Source organism: Anser cygnoides, chromosome 4, assembly GCF_040182565.1.
Source record: "Anser cygnoides isolate HZ-2024a breed goose chromosome 4, Taihu_goose_T2T_genome, whole genome shotgun sequence".
Taxonomy (NCBI): Eukaryota; Metazoa; Chordata; class Aves; order Anseriformes; family Anatidae; genus Anser; species Anser cygnoides.
In genome coordinates this window covers 11,473,850-11,489,925 of record NC_089876.1, presented here as the reverse complement: position 1 = coordinate 11,489,925, position 16,076 = coordinate 11,473,850, and the positions used below count along the sequence as shown (strand labels likewise).

The 16,076-nt window shown below is 40.3% G+C and overlaps 2 protein-coding genes and 1 long non-coding RNA gene across 21 annotated transcripts in view; all 3 read right to left on the bottom strand.

Annotated features, from left to right (window-relative positions):
• AFAP1 (actin filament associated protein 1) overlaps positions 1-3,209 on the bottom strand; it is a 119,978-nt gene extending 116,769 nt beyond the window's left edge. For all 5 annotated transcript variants that reach the window (XM_013179348.3, XM_066996541.1, XM_066996542.1 and 2 more), the window contains exon 1: positions 3,085-3,209. The gene's annotated coding sequence lies outside the window, so the exon portion shown is untranslated. The remainder of the gene's footprint in view (positions 1-3,084) is intronic.
• A 3,240-nt stretch (positions 3,210-6,449) lies between these two features.
• LOC136790773 (uncharacterized) lies at positions 6,450-11,218 on the bottom strand. The gene is made up of 3 exons (XR_010831380.1): positions 10,276-11,218; positions 9,075-9,187; positions 6,450-7,086 (listed from the first exon to the last, which is right to left on the bottom strand). It is a non-coding gene; the product is annotated as an uncharacterized lncRNA (long non-coding RNA).
• Positions 11,219-13,991: 2,773 nt separating this feature from the next.
• Positions 13,992-16,076, bottom strand: part of ABLIM2 (actin binding LIM protein family member 2) — a 151,275-nt gene continuing 149,190 nt past the window's right edge. For all 15 annotated transcript variants that reach the window (XM_013179263.3, XM_013179255.3, XM_013179293.3 and 12 more), the window contains one exon: positions 13,992-15,752. In XM_013179263.3, coding sequence (XP_013034717.2) covers positions 15,639-15,752 — 114 coding nt within the window. In that variant the 3' untranslated portion in view covers positions 13,992-15,638. The remainder of the gene's footprint in view (positions 15,753-16,076) is intronic.

The window sequence follows — 16,076 nt, the reverse complement described above, 5'->3', positions numbered from 1 at the left end:
AGCTTAGGACACTTCATAGCAAAAAAATTAATTCCTCCAAAATTTCAATACAATTAAGGAAGACTTAGGAGCACATTCAGGACTCATTTTTTTTTCAGTCCTGGTTCACAGTAATGCTGTAGTGCTTTGATTATCTTCCATTTTTCTGTTATCTTTCATGGGTCTGAATATTAGGGTTCTGGGAGCCTAAGAGTATTTGGTATTGGGATATATTAACCTGGAATATTATCTACTGATTGTGTAAAATGCTTACCTGCCCTGCCCAGACAGAAGTTCCTGTGCCAAATGAGACATGGTATTTGCCAATAAACTGATGAATCAGTGGAAATCCAGGGCCATACCACTAGCTAGGTGTCATTCACATGTAAAACAAGTTGAACTGCGTAACTTCAGGATGCACGAATTTTTCAAGGAGTTTAACACCGTAGGCTTTGGTGCGACTAGAACCACAATAACACAGAGTTAACTAAACTGTTTGGGAGTTTGGAAGCTAAGTCCTTGCATCCCACCCTCCCACTTCAGCCAGGCAGAGATTTCCTACAGATGAACACAAAGCACATCCATTCTTCCTCCTCGCCCCATCCACACCACACAAAGAGCACAGCTTTGAACAATGCAGTTAACCAAGTAGGCCCTTGCTTACCTGCACTCTCATTGACTGGGGTATCAGATATGAAACTTTTGAAAAAGGAGGGAAATTAAATTGGCTGACTCCAGATTGCATAAACCAGCCCCGAAATGCTGGCTCTTTGTCCTGAGGCAATGTCTCAAGGAAGTCTGCAGTGAGCAGCTGGGCAAGACAGTTCCTGTTGTGACCTTACAGAAGGCTCCCTTTGCACCACTGAAAGGAGCAGCACCATTAGTCACACGTGTACCAAACACAGCCTGGCCCCACTGAGATTGCAGTGACACTTGCAAATGTTTTTGATGTCTCTGAAAAGTCTCTCTTCAATTCTGAAAGCTGCAGCAGATGAAAATAAAAAAAAAACCCTTCACAGAGGTTGCAAGATTTTAAGTCATCTGAATGGCTGACCTATTGAATTGTCTGTATTTTTCCCCTTTTTGCTGCCACTGCTTTAAGAAACACTGTGATTTTGACCCCAAAGACCTTCCAAATCCCCTTATCTATAGATCTACCTGAGAACCAGGAGCATCACACACCACTTTGAGTTTTGCTGACATATTTCCTGGGAAACACCAAACAGTTCCGTGTATCACCGAAGGCAGTGCATGTCTGCTCATTGTTCTGCGTGCAGGCTTGTCACTGCGATCACTGGGTATTCAGGCACACAAAGAAATACGTAGATGCTTTTTTTTCAGAATTCATCTCAAATCTTCTTAGCCCCATCTGGTGCCCTATAGCCCTAGAAAGACAGGATTGCTTTCCCTCCGGCTCTAATACAGGACTCGGTTCTGTTCCACCCCATTTCCACAAGGAAACAGGAATTGTTCAAAAGGAGAAAGCAGTTGTGCAGCTCTTCCTGTGGAAACCACCAGGAGGCATAAGGGATGACTGAAGGGCACCAAGTGCCCATATAGGAGAGCGCTGATGGATGGATCCATCTGGCTGCCAAGCTGTTCCCTTGTCCCTCTGCCCCAGCCCTTCCAAGGGAAACAGAGGAGAAGCCTTTCATAATACTGCCATTTTCATACAAAAAAAGTGTGGCCCTGCAACGCTTGGAGCCCACGGCCACAGAGCACCTGCGAGGGTGAGACACCACACTTATGGAAAGAAAATACCTCTGAGAGCCGACCCAGTCTGTGCTGTGACATTTTTCCTCCCCTGGAACAAAACAAAGAACTGCACAAAGAACAGCAGAGCCCATCGGCTGAGGAAGCTTTGGATTGCTGTACGATATTGAATTAGATCTTTCTCAAAGCAAGAAAGCTGATAAAATAATAGGCAGACCTCAGCTGAAAAGATCAGTCATTGCACAGGTACGACACATAAAACAGGCACAAACACAGCAAGTGTCTGTTACATCAAACTGTTCACAGAGGATCCAGAGGGGAGATTAGCTAAATACTTTTCCTGACATTTGCCTTGTCTTGCCTTTCGGAAGCGTGCATCCATTCACCCACACGGTGTTTGGGGGCAGGTGAATGCCTTGCTTTCTGAGGGCTGCCTGCCTGAATGCACCAATTCCTTCGACTCCAGAACTCATAGTTTATAAAGCAACGTCTGCTTTTGGCTGTTTATCCAGCTCTGTCTTTTGCCGCCCATTATTTTCCTACTGGCTAAATCTTTGGCAAGTTTCCTCCATGCCTCCCTCCCCATACACAGACAGAACCGACAAAGTGAAAATCGAGTTTCCAAAAAACCTCTCAGTGGAAGAAATCAAAATACGTCGCTGCGAACTGAATAGCCTTCTACCAATCACACGCTGCTTTTTAGTTTTAACCTTTCTGTTAAACAGGAAATAAAAAGGAGGGGGTCAGATGGTGAAGCCAATGGGATAGATCTGGAAGGACGGTTCTTTTCGCCTTTGCCCTTACTGAGTCCAGGACTGTAACATGATGCAACCTCCCCGCTATGATGAAACGGGTTTGAGTGGCAAAGTCTGCAGAGAGACCACCTCTTCCCACCCTGAAAGGCAGAAAATAATGCAACTCGCAGCTGTACAAAGCAGCAGCCCGCCTGCGCCGGGCTCCCCCGGCAGCCAGGCTGGTGCCTTTCCCTGGGACAGAGGTGCGAGTTTCTGGGACGGCAGGAGGAGGGTTTGGTTCCGGGGGGTCTCAGCCGGGTTTTTTTGCCCCTTCAGAGCCCGGGAGAGCACCGCACGGCGCGGCGGTGCCGGGGCCGAGGGGAGGCAGCCTCCGCCTGATGCTCGGGCTCGCAGCCTTTTCCGTGCTCTCCTCCCGGCCGAGAAAACGACCGAGACTTCACGTCTTTTTCCTCGCCCCTGGGCTGGAAAAGCTCCCAGCAAGCCCACAGCTTTGCCTGCTAGCACTGAGCCCGGAGCAGCGGAGCCTCGGCAGAAAAAAAGCCCCGTTCTGCGCCCAGCCCTTCCCCTCCCTCCATCCCTCCCAGCCCACGGAGCTGGGCAGGGGGATGCTGCCCGGGGGCAGCGGGAGCCGTCCTACCTTGCGGGCCGTCCTCGCCGCGGCTGCCGGCACAAAGCGGGCTCCGCGCAGTACCGGGGGCGGGCGCAGCCCCGCGGAGCGCAGCCAGCGCCGCGCCGGGGCGGGAGCGGGAGGAGGAGGAGGAGGAGGAGGAGAGGGGGGGGGGGGACAAGGGAGGGGACAGGGCCGGGGAGGAGCCAGCGGAACAAAGGCCCCCGGTACGGGATTTGGGGGGGGTGGGGGCAGGTGCGCGGTTGCCCCCCTGGCAGGGGGAGCAGGGCGCAGCACCCCAGGGCAGGGCAGCCCCAAGCAGCCCCGCTGCCAGGCTGCTCGCCCGCTGGGGGATGGAGGCTGCCCCCAGCCCCCGGGAAAGCGCCGCAGCTCGGTCCTTTCCCTGCCCTGGTCCCGGTCCCGGTCCCGGTCCCGGTCCCGGCCAGGTGATGCTCTACTCCAGCTTTCGGCTGCGGGGCACACCGAGCACGTTGCCATCTGTCTAAAGTCACGATTTAAGCCCTTTTGTTAAAACGGTGTAAAATCACGCACAGAGCCAACATTGATTTAAAATCAAGCGCTGTCATCTACTTTTGGCACAAGACAGAGGTGAGGCAAAAGCACAAGGTAAGGCTGGTTGTATCGATTAAAATTTTTATTGAAAGTTCCCTTGGAGAGCTTAAAGCAGGTTTTGGTTTTTGACAAGGCTGCAGGCTGAACCTGTGCACAGTGCCATGGTGGGTAAACATGTTGCAGCTTTGATAAATTCACATTTTTATTTTCTTCTCTTTCCATAAAGAAATTGGAAAACTGAAGCCACAGAAACGTTGCTAAAGCAAGAGCATGTTTCTTCATTTTTAGTCCACTGGGTGTTAGAGTATCTTTAGCTCTCCTTCAGCTGTAACAGTTGGCTACACAAATGTTCTCTTGCAACAAGTATTTTTGCAGCATACTATATGCAAGTTCATCCTTCTGTACAAGCATGTAGCTCATCTGTGAGTATACAGCTCATTAAATCTTTAAATTTGGTGAATAAAACTCAGTCTGATCTCACCAAATTTGATGGGGTCTGCTGTCCAGTTTTATCATCCTCAGTCATTGCAATAGGGTGATAACCAAAGTAATAAGTTAGACCAGGGAAAGTTCTATTTATTCAGCATTTACAGTGCTTGACCAGCTAGGAAATGGATGAGCTCTCTGGGGCCTAAAACAGGAGTGCCTAATTCATGGCCCCGCCTTGTCAGGACAATTTATCGAGCCTCAATCTCACTTCCAGCTGCTCCCTTCCTTGCATGCCTTTGGGTATGGGCAGGGAAGGAACTGCTGCCAGGATGAGCTCTTCCAAAAGCAGCAGCCTGCTCCTACCTGCCTTTTTGCATTACGCCTCTTGGGAGCTGGCAGGAAGGGGGTCTGGAGTGCTTAGAAGCAGTGATTTTTCTGGCAATATTAAACGGCTCTGTCGGCCTTGGAAAATTAAACCGTAGCTCCTCTTCTCCACAGTTCAATTGCTTTCAGCTATTGATGTCATAGAGCTATTTGATTAGTATCAGGACCTGCAAAATGTGAGAGCTAACAAGAACAGTCCAAAACAGTTTGCTGGAAAAGTCAGAACAGGTCTTGGCTGCTCTGGCACATGCAGTGTAATCCGTGCAGAGTACCACTGACTTGTACAATTGCAGTAAGCACTTCTAGGATGCGCTGGCTTTGCTGCCTCTGGACAGATGAATTTTAATGCACACATTACATTAAGTAATGTTTCAATGCTCAGCCTCTGCCTAAGTTGTGTGGCCCCTCTGCAGTCTGTAAGCGGGGTGCCTGGGGCTAGCCATACTGCAGAGCATTTCTTCCAAAGAAATGTCTTGAAGATGTTATGAAGCTGTTATGACAGTGAGATTAATTACTAGTTAGTGTCCCAGCTCTGGCAACAAAACAAATCAAACTTCCAATGGTAATTTCTGCAGCCTTTCCAGAGTGGATTCAGAGACTTAAAAGCTCTGCAACAACACAGACAAGACAACAAGCACTTTATGCCCTATGCTGGGTGAGAGAGTGAGATAACAAGGTGCTTGTCCTTAGGCTGTTGGAGAGGCTGGTAAGGACTTCATGTCTTCTGGTGGTAACTCCATAGGGACTAAAGGATGGGTTGTTTCTCATGGAGATGAACACTAGCCAGCACAAACCATTCCTCTTGGAGACAAATTCCCCTTAAAGCTAAAGGGCTCAAAGAACTTTTTCTCATTTGAATTATTAGTTTCCACAATCCATCATATTTAAATGGCATTTTTCCCCCCAACTCTGTGTTTGGCCATGTGCATTCTCTGAGCTACCTCAGCTGCAAAACAGGCCATAGAGATTCAGTGAATTTCTTACCCATGAGTATTTAATGACACTATTTAAACACAAAATCTATTCTATACAATTAAAAGGAACAGCATATAACTCACCTCAAACACAACATGATCAAAATAAATCAATTGATTACTAAGGAGTTTCTTGCATGGAAGCTGAAGTCACTTCATTAATAGGAAACCTGTGGTTCACAGTAACTGTACGTCATACCTTGCACCCAATAAACTTCTTAAACTAATCATCTTCTAACACAAAGCTCTACAAGGTAAATTGGTACAAATCCCCCCATTTGAAACATACGTCCTCCACCTTTGAAAAGTGCCTTCTAGTTTTAAGTTACAAAAATGACAAGTTACTGGTTATAACAAACATCCATGTGATGTTCCGAATACCATCTTTGTTCTCAATAATTCACAATAAATTGCTACTCTATCAAGAGTAACTTCATTAATGTAGGAATAGTCTTTGCAAGCTTTAGGCAATACTTGGTGAAGCCTTGATACCCTTATCTTCCTATAATCTTCTTAGCATTCTTAGTACTGATTATCACAAAAAAAAAAAAAATCAATAAATAAGAATCATAGCAAAAAAAAAAGAAAGAAAAGAAAGAAGAAAAAAAAGAGTACTCCTGGCAGTAAAATATCTCAGTATAGTTGTTTACAAGATTGGTCTTTAACTATCAGATAATCCCCAGTGTGTTGAAGGAAGAAAGTTATGACAATGACAGGCCATATTTATTATCTTTAGGAGAGTTATTATGCATGTTTGAAGATTTTTTTCCCTTGGAAAATCAACATTGGATGAAATCTGAGAAACACAGGCATGAGAAAAAAAAAATCCCCAACCATTTGTTGAGATTTATGTCTTGTACGAAACTCCGAGCAATTTGGATTTGGCTCACTTAAGTAACGTAAAAAGGCAGGAAAACAGTACTTTAAGCATTTAAAAGCATGGGTCAGTTTTTAAAAATACACTCAGTTACACTTCAAGTCTGCCTTGGACTGAGTCCATGAACAGACAACTTGCTAGAATCAGAGGCCCCAAAACCTCAGCAAAATCCTTGTGGAAAAAAAAAAAAAAAAAAGGAAAGAGAAAAAGAAAATATTTTAGAAAAGCTATTGAATGATGTAAGCGATGCATCCCCCAAAAGTCTGCACAATACTTTTCAGTAAGACCTGTCTAGATGCCTAAACAAGAATATGGTTTTGTCAGTACCTCAGTGAAATCAAAGCTGTAAGAAGCAATCTGTACGTTCTTGTCATTTGGGTACCAAAAAGGCTGTCAACACAGTCGATCTGCCCCCCCCCCCCCCCCCCACCCACAACTGGCGAACTGACACTTCATGTAGTGGCCAGACACTGCTCCACATCACAGACACTGGCATTTGGGGCAGGGGAGTCAGGGCTTCGTGGTGGCAGCCTTGATGCCACTGCCTCCAGCAGTGTCCAACCTTCTGTCTTCCCATCCTACTGGCAGGGGCGCGAACGGATGGTCTCAGGGCATTTTGCCTGAGAAGCAGGCAAAAATACTGTGCAATCTGGGCTGTCAAGTCACAGAGTAATATTATGGTAATTCCCACTGTCTTCAGTAAAACATAACGATGGCAGGATTTCAAAAACAGAAAGCATGTTACGGCTTTTTAGAACAAAAGTCATCTTCTGTCACCTTGAAACTGTGATTTTTCTGTAAAAAAAAAAAAAATCCTTTCAGCTGTCTCAGAGGCTTGAAACATTTACAAACTCGAAGAAATGTCTTGTAAGCACAACAGAAAGCTATTTGTTGTGGACAAGGATTTGTTTGTTTGTTTTCTTTTATCATGTACTGTGATCCTGTTACTACCGACTCAATTATTGTTAATAACAAAACGCTCAGCATCTTTCTGAATTTTTTAAGTGTATCTTTCTGAAGTAGCTCTTCAACAAGTTGTTTTTATCTGGAATCCCACATACTTTACAGGTTTGCTGGGGGAAGAAAATCAATTTTACACATACATTCAAAATTTGCTTGAGGACTCTCACTTAGCCCTGAGTATATATGTGTCCTGCAAGGATTTCTTATATAGGTAAAATTCCCTGTTACAGAAATGCCATTCACCCTTCTGCAGAAAGCAAATTTTAAAAAGTGTGCATCACAGAAACTTCAAGAAGAGAGATTATGCAGCTTTTAAATAACACATGTGCCTCTCCTGACTCTCTACACAGGTAGATCTTCTCCTGTGTAACAAAAGTACTTGCAACTATACTCTCTTCACAAATGTAAAATAAACTATTGTCTTCATTCCACCATTAATTGATTTTGAATCAGTGTGAGTGAAGGAATCACAAAAGCGCTGTATGCTTTCCAGAGTCTGAATGCATAGCTTGAAGGGGTTACTTCCCACTGACACCCTTCTGGTTGAGCTAAGCACAAACAAACAATCCCCTCTTCTGATGCCACTTTCAGATGTTCTATACAACCTGACCTTTGCGGTGCTGAGCAAGTAATACTTCCACTGATTCCAGTGGGCTTAGCATTTAACAACTGACATTTTTAAAATGCTATGCTAAAATCCTTTTATTTTTTGCATATTAAACTCCTAGAATCACTGAAAAGCAGCTCCACCTTTGTGTAGTATGAATGTAACTTATTTATTTATTTTTAAGGCTGGCCTCATTATTTTTATTTTTACATTAAGGTCAAACATAGCAGGATAAGATTTCCTGTAAAACTTGCCTCCTCGTCTCCAGTTTCTTCAAACAGAGGCATGACAGTGCCAAAAATGGAATCTCAGTCCTTCCCTGCCTCTTCTTTAAACTGCATTGTTCAACAACATGTGAAACTCTATACCCCTCTTCTCCTTTATCATCAGAATCACAGAACAACCAGTTCTTAAACTTACAATCTGTCAAAATAATGCCTGGGCAATCTGTTGAAAATCTCCACTATTCAGCTAAACCTACTGTGTTGCTTTACAACACTGGTTCTTCACACTCTTTCCTCCTGAAGCTCACTTACATAAGCAATGGAAAAGCTACTTCAAGTTACTCCTTATTTATATCTTATTTACTCTTGAGTTGACTGACTGTGGTACAATCAGTCTCTTTTTTTTTTTTTTTTTTAAAACATGAGTAATTTTCTTAGTCCTTCAAGGAAGCATAGCCAGGTTTACTTTGATCCTTTCAAAAGTAATAAAGCCATGCTTTTTATGGTTTTTCTGCTCCAAAAAACATTTCTGATTTTTCCATTTATGCTAATGAATTAGAAGGATTTTGAAAGAAAAAGACATTGTTTGTGGTTGTACACATGCTACTCTAATGCTTGCTTTCTGTAGTGTTTGGAAATCAAAGTCTGATGATGCAGACTTGGCATCTTTGTAAGGTTTGCTTTACAAGTAGTAGGCCTCCTCATTTCTTATGGAATTTCCTACATTTCCTTTTAATGTTTTGCCATTAATTTTTTAGTAGGCAAGACAGGAGTCAAGAAATTTTTCATACATACTTCTAATTTCAGAGTTAGTATTGCCAAACTTATGATTATTAGTTATCACTGATTTTAGTCATCTGACAAGCACAGAAGACCTGAAATGTGCTAATTTATATAAGAGCCTATTTCAGAGGTACAAATGTAAAGTAAACGTGAAAGCACGTAATCTGATATTTATATTTGTATAAGACATTTTCAAAAACACTTACAGGCTCTGGGTGAAGATATCTGTCTTGAAATTCAGCTCCTTGCAACAACCTATACCAGCTGTCCTGCTAATTACAACACCAGTATGTTCCGCAGAATGCTTTCATGTTAGCCCCTACTCAAAAAAATAAAAAACAGTAAAAAATACTTTCAGCTTCTGCTTCTACTGTGCATTTATATTCTCATGTGTCATTTGGAAAAAAAAAAAAAGTCATTTGGTAACCTTTGATTACTGTTATTTTTATTGCACTAAACAAATAACCAGTTATTACACTGAAGAAAGGATTGAAAAAAAAAATGCCATCTGAAAAATTTGATGTTGTTTATATTTTATTCAGTGACTCATACAGTGCTGCAGATACTGCCATTTATTAAATACTAGCTGGGAGATGAAAAATGTCTAGTATAATACTGGAAAAAGTGGGGTGTCCAAAGCGTCTGTGTCCTTAACTTGATAGAGTTTCTTTAAACCCCAAGTAGCAAAACCGTCAATTGACAAGAATAGTATTAACCTGGTTCCCCAACTACATTGTTCCAGGCCAGATAAAGAAATTCAGAAAATCCATTAGAAACCTGGATTGACTTAGCATCTATCATGTTATCTATTTAATTATTATAAGGGAATGTAAGGATTGCAGTGGAAAAACTTAAAAACACTCTTAGAGTTCAGAAGCATGTCCATTCAGGCAAAGACGCTTGCAATAGCAGAGTTTCTCCAAAATGCAAATTTGTAGTAAAAAAGTCAAAGTCATTCTTCTTTCCCCGTCAAAAATAATAATGTTAATAATAATAAAAATTGAAGGATGTTAGAATGTTTGACATAATACAGACAATGTAATGCCTTTATTCTGGGTCAGCCCACCTCCTGAACACAAGGTACAACGGTCTGAGAAGAATTATCAAGGGCACAAAAAGGTTTTAATTTCAAAAAAAGATTGAAAAGATTACAATATTTACTGGAAAGATGAGTTAGGGGATGCAATGCTCATCAGAAAAAGTGGAGAAAACAGACCAACAGCAAATCATTCAGGACACAGTTTTAACATGATTCAGGACAGGAAATCAAGGATATGCAGATTTCTTCAAACAAATAGTAAATATAACATAGCTGAGACAGGAAAAACTCATCCTTAAATCTGTGAATCACTGTATGTGTAGATGATACCTAGGACAGCTGTCTTTTGCCTGATTTTGGTTTCTTACCTAGATCATTCTAGAGCAGCTGGTGTCTGGCACAGAATTATTGGCTGGTCAAAACTTCTTGAATCTTGCAGAGATTTGTTTGATTATTTAAAAATGGAATCTTCATACTACAAATGCCTGGATACATAGATGTCAGGATATCCAGCACTGAGGAATAAGATGAAAACGTGCTAAATGATCAAAGAGCACTTAGAAAAACAGGTGAAATTATTTACGTCTCTTAGCTTTAATCAGATAGATGGTGGGTGTGAGGAGAAAAACATAACCAGCTGCAGTAATCCATCAAACAAACTTCAGCTTGCTGTGTGTGCTCACAGCTTTACCACCAGAGAAGTAAACTACTGAGTCCTACCGTTTCAAAGGCATATGTTCTTCATGAATATCACCTTTTCCAACATGGCTTTCTCAGAACAGAAAGAGTGAGAAGGGATGCAAAGACTCAAAGAGCTTGAGCAAGCACCTCCAGTACTTGCACAGTGAGCCTGTGATGATTTTGTCATGTCAGAGGTAGTCTGGATATGACAAAAATGCAAACCTACAGTATTATTTAACATGTACAGGAGGTTTGCAGTCTGTTATTAGGATACTAAAAAGTCATCTTTTTTTTTTTTTTTTTTTGTCTTTTCAGATACTCAAGATAGTTGAAAAATGGTAGCCATGCCTGTGTGCTATCAAATAATTGGTCACGTCAATCTAGATATTAGAAAGCTTAGAAGAATATGACCCTGTTCCTCGCAAGTCAAAGGGACAGGAAAATGACACTGAAGCCCATGCACCACGCATACGGCAGTGCCTAGGATCTCATCACTGCAAATAGCAGAGCTGTGAAAAGGCTAATAAAATTAATAGTCTGAGTTGATCACACTTGAGAAAATTTAAATAGGTGGCTCCTCAACAAAATGAGGAATTTAATACAAGGTGCCTCTCTTGCTGTGAGCTGCATCTTTTTTGCTTATGTAAAACTAGCCTTGTCTTAGGGGATTATTAGATTCCAGGTAGCTTCTGAAAATTATGTATTTTCCTGTTTCTGCAATTCCAGTTTTCAGAGCACTCCACTGAACTGCAAGGAAAAGAAATAGCAGAAGGTCAGACAAAAATGTCCAGCCTTCTCAGACAGCTATAATAGTAATCTGGCATGCCTGGTTTCCTATCTGGAATTGTTGGTCAGATATGCTTCAGCATTAGTAAGTCAACCACAAAAAGCCATGTGTTCCTTTGTCTCAAAGAGTATGATGATGAAATAAGTTGGCTCTTTCATTGCTGTGTTTGAGACATGCCTTTAAAATACATGAGGTGAGAATTAGGTCATACATCAGGGTTGTCATGAACAGCTGAGACATACAAATCAGATCCAGGTATGAAAATGAAATCTCTGACAGAATTCCCTTACTTCTTGAACATATATCAAGAGAGGTTCCTTCAAGAATTAAATTGATCCTTTTGAGCTGCACAGCTGAACCCATACTTACCACAATGCTGAAAGATAGCATTTCCTTGAAAACAAGGCAATGGAACAATATCTAATGATAAAGGGCATAATCCTAAAGAATAGCCAATGATTTGCTGAGACACTGAGTTTCTTGCTGCCAATGTTGGAACATGCTATTAGATGGAAAATTCTGGCAAAGATTTATCTAATTATTCTGAAATGCATTTTCCATTTCATAATGCTATTTAAGATTAATATATGGAATTCTAGAAATAAACCAGAACATTGATTATGCACATGTTAATCTATTCATGCGTAACAAGATACTCTAAGTTATTGAAAGTAGAAAATATGACTAAAATTTCAATTTGCAATTTTAAAATGGGGAAAATATAATAAATTTTATAAAGACAAATGTTGTATTCTCTGGTATGCCATGTTCTGGTTTATGGAGTTTACGTGATGTACAGAAGAAGTAGCAGTGAAGTGAATTAAAACACTTTATGGCCCTTTTGCACAGGTATATCTGGCTGGTTCCAAATCCAGCATTCAGTAGCATGCCGTAAATGAGAATGATATGCTAGAAAGCACAACTAACTAGGTTTATAAAACATGTGACAGTAGATGCTTTAAATATAGAGTGATACACTGCCATGTACCACCTGAAAAACGGAACAGCTTATTGAGCTATGCCAACTTTGAACAAACCAGACATCTACAGACCATTTCAAACTTTGGGGAAAATGAAATAAGAAGGATACACAAGCATACTTGTTCATCTAATGTCAGCAAAGGTTTTGTGTATGGAAGCCAAAACTCCTTTTTGGTTTGGCTGGCAGTAGAACTTAAGTTGATAAACTGACTGTCTTCTGAGACATTTTTGTGTGTTTGGCACTGAATACATGCCTGTTTGGTGAGTATATAGTGAACACAAGGAATTACTTTATCAAGGCCTTTTATGAGATCTGTGCAATTCAAAGTACCATCCTGATGGCTTGAAAGTGATTTGGTAACATGGGCTAGGAACTGCCAATGGTTGCGACATTGATATTTCACCAGATTAGTGAGATTGTTGTCTTAATGCTTTCACTTGCACAAAAATTAATTTTGTCTAAGATTAGGTAGTTTGCAATGCATATGTCTGCAGCTGGATTGGCTTTCTTTATACACAGTGGACAGAAATATGATAGGTGCAATTCATACAACTGTTTTTTAACACTAGGATATGATCAAAGTGCTTTTTTTTTCTCTTGACTGACCATAAAAGGGAACACAGAATGATGCCCACTGACTTGTAAGCAAATATAGGTGGATAACGGGGTACCATTCCTAGGTACAGTTGTGAATTGTCATAACTGGTGCTCACGAGCTAAAGCATAGACATGAGGGTATGCAAAATAAGAATTGCGTCTGTTTTAGCTCTGATAAAAATAAGGATGAGAACCTCCAACATTTTTAAGCTGTTGGCATTGTGACAGACTAACTGGCTCAAAACAGTATAAATGGGTCAAACAGAGCTCACATGCTTTGATTGTCCTCACTTGTCATCTGCCACGGATCTGTGCAACTCAATACAGCAACATGGAGATCTTGATCACGTGTTGATTAGCTATGCACATTTTCCTTGCACTGGTACAATAACTGCCGTGGTTACGCAGTTTTCACATTATTTATGAAGATCCATGTTAAACCTGATCTGTACCATTATGTGGATTTCTACAATCAACCTGCAATTTTTTTCTCATTGAGAAGATGACTGTAATCAATCTGATGCCCCAGGAAGGTATAAATGAGGAGGGTGGTCTTCCCCAACGTCAAAAATACTAATCACCATTCTCCAACAATTGCTCTCCTGGATTTAGATATTCATAGTATCCCATGGACTTTGCTGGTCACATTTTGAATTGGTCAATTTCAGTGCGCAGCCAGGTCTCACAAATATGCAACACATAACAAGCTATTCTGAGGTTGAAAAGCATTAGGGATGCTGCCTGCAGGTTATCAGGAGCTCTCAGTTAAGACTAGCTTATGGCCGTATACACTGAACACCTCCAGCAAAACAGCTCTTGCCTGGTGAGGTGTGCCCATTGCTAAATGGATCATTTAAATCATGACAAACTTTGCAGTAAATTGACATTCAAAGGTATACTTCACAATAAAAGATATCCTTTATCCTCGTTGGACAAATCTAACAGAAATTACGTATTAGTAACATAAATATTATTGGAAGAACCTATCCAGAGCAGCAATACAGTCAAAAAATTATACACACATATTAGTATAGTCATCCAGTTATGTCTTTGTTTTAATGATTTTTTAAACATTTGTATCATCAGACAAAACATTTAGGTCATGAGAAAATATTTATTTCCAACAGCATGGATTTTGAAAGTTATTGGAAGAAGGCATGTTCAATGCTATGATTTTTCTGATGCTGGGGCAGTTGAAACAGTGTGTAGTAGTGCATATATTAACCAGTTACTTCAAGGAAATGGCAAAAAGACATAGCGAAATAGGAAGTGAGTACAAACATTCAAGGCAGTAAAAATACAGAATACTGACACATGGCTGAAAAATGTACTTTTGTAATGCTCTTTTAGTATCACACAAAACTAGCAACTCACTTTAAAACATTCTTTGTCAGCAACCATACTTGTGACCATATGAAATTATTAAATTTAATACAGTCTTTCAGCTGGAAGAGATAATAAGATCTAACGCTCATATCAAATGCTTAGATTTTGTTAGCTTTGTTATTTAAGATAGTTTCAAGGTACTGCACCGGTATCACATAAGGTTGTTGTGTTTTTTTTTTTAATTGATTTGTACAGAAACATGCAAATAGTAATGCATGAGGGTTTCCTATATTTGATTATAATTTGATAGACTATTGATAGAGCACACCAAGCTTTTTTTTTGTTACATTTTATGCTGAACTGTTCCGTTTCCACACCTACCAATGCTATTACAGTTCTCATGGCTTATCATGATAAGCCAGATAGTGGAGAAAGTAAAAATGTCTTTACTTAGAACATATATTAATGAAAAAAAATCTTTTATAGATAGATATCTATCTACATATAATTAAGATTACATGGCATTTTTATCAGCATGAAATGTAAAAAAAAAAGTCCCCCAAACATCCTAAAATAGTAGGAAAACACAGTTTACTAGCATAATAAATTCCTATGCCAGTATTGTAATAAGGCTTCAGTTTTCCTGACGAATGGGACTACATTTTTAAGGAGGTTTCTGTATACATTTTGTCATTATAAGTGTTTTATGTCACAATATATTCTTAATAAAATAAAAACTCTTGTGCTGTAATTAAAGATAGCTAGTTACCATTTAGACAAATATGACCTTTTAGAGAGTAGGCTGTGTCTAAAGTGTAAGAAGTAGAATTAAGGTGCTTCCATATTTTTTCTTTCATTCTTAAAAAGTACCACACATAAACATAAGCTGCAATAATTGCTTGTGGACATGCTTTTCTTTGGCTTTTACCGCATTTTTAATAGCATGTGATCCCCCACTGGTGAATTTTATAGTAATTACTCACTTGATTTCATAAAAATTGTATTGTAAAACACAATGAAACAAAATGTTGGATGCATTTCCTTTGTCACAGCTACACTTTTTCTCTTCCTTTCAGAATTTTGATTTGCATCAAGCAATAACTGCAAGCAACAATAAATTTAAAGCTAGATTTTTGCATGTTGTAAACTGGATAGGACCAGGAGTTACTGACAAAACCAGCTGGTCATGCATGTTTAGCAAATTCTCTGTATTCCAACGCATTGCCATCTAATCTGTCCTGTTTCCCCTGACACATACTAACACAATGAAGCTGGACAATGGTTGAACAGCAAGTGCATGTGATAGTTCTGGCAAGACTATTTTTGTTTTGATTAAGCACATATTTATCCATGAGCGACTAGAAAAGCAGGGCCTTCTTCTTCAGGTCATTCCGCTTCCAAAGTGCCAGACGATCAAATTCCTCAATGCTCATTTTGAAGACTTCCTGGAACTCTTCAGGGGACAAATGCCTCTTGAAAATGAAAATACAAAGGTATCATTAAGCTCTTCTGTGCACAGGAACATTTCTGCCCTTCCTAAGTTTTAAAACATACCACAAAATAATGCATTTGTATTTACATTTAAATTCCCAAATTCTGGAAGAAAACACATCAAAACCAAACCAGCTTACAACAGCTGGGAAATGAAATCGTTAGCATTAGCAACTTCTGAAAAAAAAACAAATCTTTTCAATTTAGTTCCAACTAAGTAGAAGTTACAGTCTTCAGGAAGAAGATGTATTTATACATGATGTGCGATGACAGAGCACACTGAGACAAATTTAAGTGACTCCAGG